This window comes from Triticum urartu, chromosome 2A (assembly GCF_056163025.1).
Source record: "Triticum urartu cultivar PI428250 chromosome 2A, HENAU_Tu73, whole genome shotgun sequence".
Classification (NCBI taxonomy): domain Eukaryota; kingdom Viridiplantae; phylum Streptophyta; class Magnoliopsida; order Poales; family Poaceae; genus Triticum; species Triticum urartu.
This window is the reverse complement of record NC_141874.1, coordinates 214,599,822-214,604,699: the sequence shown is the minus strand read 5'-3', so window position 1 is coordinate 214,604,699 and position 4,878 is coordinate 214,599,822. Positions and strand designations below refer to the sequence as shown.

At 42.8% G+C, this 4,878-nt stretch overlaps 1 protein-coding gene across 1 annotated transcript; it reads right to left on the bottom strand.

The window, feature by feature from the left end:
* Positions 1–324: 324 nt before the first annotated feature.
* LOC125528234 (uncharacterized) lies at positions 325–4,666 on the bottom strand. Its single transcript, XM_087543658.1, has 5 exons — positions 4,062–4,666; positions 2,328–2,573; positions 1,701–1,761; positions 1,333–1,430; positions 325–643 (listed from the first exon to the last, which is right to left on the bottom strand). The coding sequence occupies exons 1-3, from the start codon at positions 4,335–4,337 to the stop codon at positions 1,747–1,749; spliced, it is 537 nt and encodes a 178-aa protein (XP_087399784.1). The 5' UTR covers positions 4,338–4,666; the 3' UTR covers positions 325–643; positions 1,333–1,430; positions 1,701–1,746.
* Between the last annotated feature and the right edge of the window lie 212 nt (positions 4,667–4,878).

The window sequence follows — 4,878 nt, the reverse complement described above, 5'->3', positions numbered from 1 at the left end:
CCTAGTCCAACAATTCGGCCTTTTTAATGTTTTTTCCTGTGCTTTTATTAGCTATATGGGTCTGGCCCAGTAATTCGGCCCATGTATTATTTTTTGGGCAAGCCCTTTTAATATATGTATTTTATGTTAATTTCGGTTAGCTACATGGGCCTGGCCTACAATTTGGCCTTTTTATTTTCTAGCGCACAACATTTTGCAGTCAATTTATTTTTTATTTCCAGATTTTTTTTCCCAGCTCCAGTTTACAGATGGGTCCCAAATGTCAGATTTTTCACAGCTTATTAATAAGCAATATAGATGTATATATCAAACAGACAGAAGAGAGAAAGCATATGAAAATCTTCAAATAACAGCTAAAATAAGTTTATTACAGAACAGAACACGTGAAACTACATACACTCATTCATATCACACCAACCAGTTTCCATACACTCATTCACATCACATCAACCAGTTTAACCATCGAATCTTGCATACCCAAGAACTTCAAACTTCACCCAAATCCACACAATCATAAATATTGGGATCTACAAATAGACTGCTCTGCCAGTACAAAAGCTAGCTACTCTTGGATACCACAGAACATGCTCTTCAACATGGGTAGAAGTCCTCAACGGAGTTCTACCAACGGAGTTCCATTCACCTACAAGAACAGAATGGAATATCAAGTACTTGCATTCTTCAAGAAGATTACAACCAACATATATATGTAGAAGGACATCAGGAAAGCTGATGGAGCAAAATCAAACAAAAGATAAATCAAGTAAACAAACCATTTGGAAAAAATATATACTACCAGGCTTGAACATGAGCATAGAAAAGAAAAGATGATTTCATGAAATTAAAACTGCCAATGAAAGCTGAATAATAGTGCAGCTGATTAGCTCCTAGTATGGAGGAATATCACAAAATTAAACAAGATGGTCGTGCAAGTTTCTATACAAGTATTCGTGATTACAGTTTGTTATCGTCGTCTAAATTCTCCAACATGCACAAAATTAATTAATATATCTGAATGTGCTACCAATGAAGCAAATTCTAAAAGATACACGGACAGGGCTTAATTAGCCAACCATGTCATTCTATAAAACACACAACAAACTCAATGATAACATGTATAGTTATTACCATATAACATGGGAAACATACCTACTGTCCACATATTTCATAATGTAAATAGCTAAATGCTGCAGGAAATAGATTGTTGAGCATTTCCGCCCTTCTTTCAAGCCAGCACCAGCATAACACTCTAACTATAACAAGATCCACACAGACCACCATCTGCAGAAACCGCACACACAAAACAACTAGGGTTGAAGAGAGTGAGATTACCTTGTCACCGTAGATCTTAGAAGACACCTCATGCGTGAGGAAGTCCTTGTCGTCCATCGCCAAGCAGCAAGATGCTGGTGGAGCATCCCTCACCAAGCCTACAGGAAGTTTTGCATATAGTTAGAAAACCTGGAAACGTACAGGATGGACTACCATAACATAGAATTGACGGAAAAAAACTAAAGAGCATGTAACTGAACCTCCTACAGCTCTAGCCTCTAGCATGCACTCGAGATTCAGTTCCCACGAATCCAGAAGAGCAATCACATACATGGCAAAGAAGCTTTACAAGAAAAAAAAGCTACTGCTATAGATTGCAATGAAATCAAAGTACTACAGCAGACTAAGAAGGAACAAAAAAACATTACCAGGACGAAGGGATGCTCTTGAAACCTCCATGCTTGACCTTTCATATCAGTACAGTAGGCACTGCAAGTGAACGACAAATAAGAAAGTGATATGCATAAATAACTCATCCATCTATGTTCATATTTTAATTTCAATAGCATGGTACACCCATAAAGAACAATAGTTTGCTACCTACTAGCAAAGTATAAGACCTGAATCATATAGTATAAATGAATCAAGAAAACAAGAACTGACAACGAGAACTGCACACTAGTGCACCAAATGATCAACATCAAGCATAGTATATTCACATAAGTTTGCTAGTGTCACAGAATTAAGCAGTGCAGGTAAACATCATCATCGGTGTATAATTGCCAATATAAACAAGCCATGTAGAAATGCCAAGTTACAGAAACTGCATCACAAATATGATTTGCCTTTGGTGTTTGCCATACAACAACAGCAGTAGTTGATCATGGAATCTAACAGAGTTTAGCTCATGCAGGGCAAACATAACTGACACAAAAATCATACAGTTCAGATCAGGAATAAACCAAACAAGCAAACATCCAATACAGCTAAACTAAGCACAGAACCACAACATGAAGAGTAAACCAATCACTATATAGGAGGCTTGGACTGCATACATGGTCATCCTTGAGGTAGAGGACCATCTTGGTACCCCTGCCGAGATGCTCCCTAGACGTATCACAAGTGACGGTGAAAGAACGACCAGCCTGGGACTCCCACACGTACTGCTCATCGTTGTTGTGCTTCGTGCTGACAATGACCCTCTCGGCAAGGGAGATGGGGTAGAAGCCAACACCGAACTGCTCCTTCTCGGTGCTCTTCTCAGTCCACAGGGAGATGGGGTGCTCCTCAAGGTATTGCATCTGAAAGCAAATTATATAAAATCAGACAATGAGCAGAAAGAATGTGCAAACCAATAATGTAAATAAAAAAGATTTGAAGAACAGCCAAACATACAACAATACTATATCAGAAATAAACTACGAGAACACATCAGAAATAAACTACGAGAACACATCAGAAATAAACTACGAGAACACATAGAAATTCCATTAAGATGCATAATTCCAGAACAGCAATTTTTAACAGTTCCATAATGCAGTATTATAATTAAAATAGATATAATGTTTAATTGTAAGAGGCCAGAACCATATAAATTACTAAATACAAAGAAAGCATACATTATCAATTAATAGAGAGGGTCAATCAATAAGGATGAGTTAACCCATGCATTCCTCATGTATGCATGCATTAGAATATAGTTAACAAAAAGCACATCATCAATTTAATTATTTCACCATCAAATCTGAAGTAATACTACCAATCATAGTTAAAATGGCTAGGACGCAACTCATATCTATAAGGAGGTTCCATACTACAACCATCACAGATCTGAAATGAGCTGAGTTCAGGTATGATAAAATTACTGGTACCAAATTAATACATGACTATTACCAGTTCTAACAGCAAGCTGGTTGAGCAGTGAGGCATTCCAGATACCATTGCATAAAACTTATAACACTACAATCAAACTTCTACATAAAAGAAGATACACAGGCCGTCGGATAAGTTGCACCAAGATAGGTGTACTTAATAGTTAGACCATCTATGTTCTGACTATGAATCCGTTGCAAGCATGTGGGCATGCCTACCAAAAGTCAAGACATTATTATGAATCTGATTGCCATTTATTTCAAAAGGCCGTGGCAACGCACGGGCATGTGTTCTACTAGTATCAATAGTGGATATCATTGCAGGAAGAAAACACAACACTTGCATGTTCAAACTTCAGACCATAAGCAAAAACTCCTTGTGCCATTAGTTTAAGCCTGCAGCCACAGAGGAACAAAGTGGACACAAACTAAAAACAACAGAGGCGCCAGATGCCTCAACTCCAAACACAAGGTTTTTATTCTCAACAGAGAACAAAAGCAACACACACATGCACGTGAGAGGCATCATTCCCAGTTGTTGAAGTACAGATCAAACATTTACCATTACGCACTTCATCCAGACATCTGCGGCTCATCATGGATAATCCTGGGTGGTTCATCAACTAATCATCATGACAAAGATTAACTGGCATAGTGGCATTGACTAAACTCGGCCTTAGTACAAGTGAAACTATGACTACAAGAATAGCACCACCATGACCAGTGGGCTGCTCTGCTTCTGCTAGCAACTACAAGAATGGTAGCACGTCAAGCATCAGCGACCGTACATGTTTCAGAGAAGGGAAATCCCCAAACCCAGTGCCTCCGGAGCGAACCAGATCGGATACGAAGTGCTGGGTCAGAAGATGGGCGGTGGCACAGATGAAAAGGGAAGCGAGAGGGGAAGGGGAAGGGGACCTGGAAGGGCTCCATGGAGTCGGAGCAGCCGAGCCTTCGCCGGCTCCCTCCTCGCACGGAGCGGAAGAGCGGCGTCAAATCCCACCCACCGCATGGCTGTGTCGTCGCCCGAGAAGAAACACATGGGGGCACCTCCCGCGGCGCACGATTGTGGGGAAGGAGAAAACCTCCAACACCTCCGTCGCGGCCAAGCTCGAATCTCGTGACGATGAGGTGGAGGGGCGCGTATGCGCTGTGGCTGTCGCGGATCTTGGAGAGCCGTCTGACCGCCTCCATCTTGGGCCTATGTAGGGAAAGAAGGCGAGGGGGAGGGTGGATGTCGCCGGCGGAGGGTGAGGGAATTGGAGGGGATGGTGTTGGAGGGCGAGAGGGCAACGACGGCGGAGGGTGAGGGGATTAGTTCGCGCAACAGCGGCGCCGTCGTGCTCCGGGCGCGGTCGTAGGAGGGGCTGCGGAGCCAGCGTAGAGGGTACGGTGCCGGCCGTGGAGACGAGGCTGCGGTGCCAGCCATTAAGCGTAGAGAGAAGGAGGAGGGCGGCGCGACCAAGCGCGAGGATGGATCTGGGGAGTCGAGGGGAGGGGGAGAGGGTGGGTGAGTGGGGGTGGAGGCGGGTGGGGATCTGGGAATCGAGGGGAGGGTGGGTGGGTGGGTTAGGGTTTTTGATTCTCAGTAGAAGCTCCACCGTTGGATAGGTGCATGATGGATGGCTCAGATTGCGCCCAATTTGGTGATCCGCGTGAAGGCGGTTCCTTCCGTCTTATTGGCCGGTTGTCTCGCACTTGAATCTTAAAATTTTAGACCCAAAACTCTGATTTT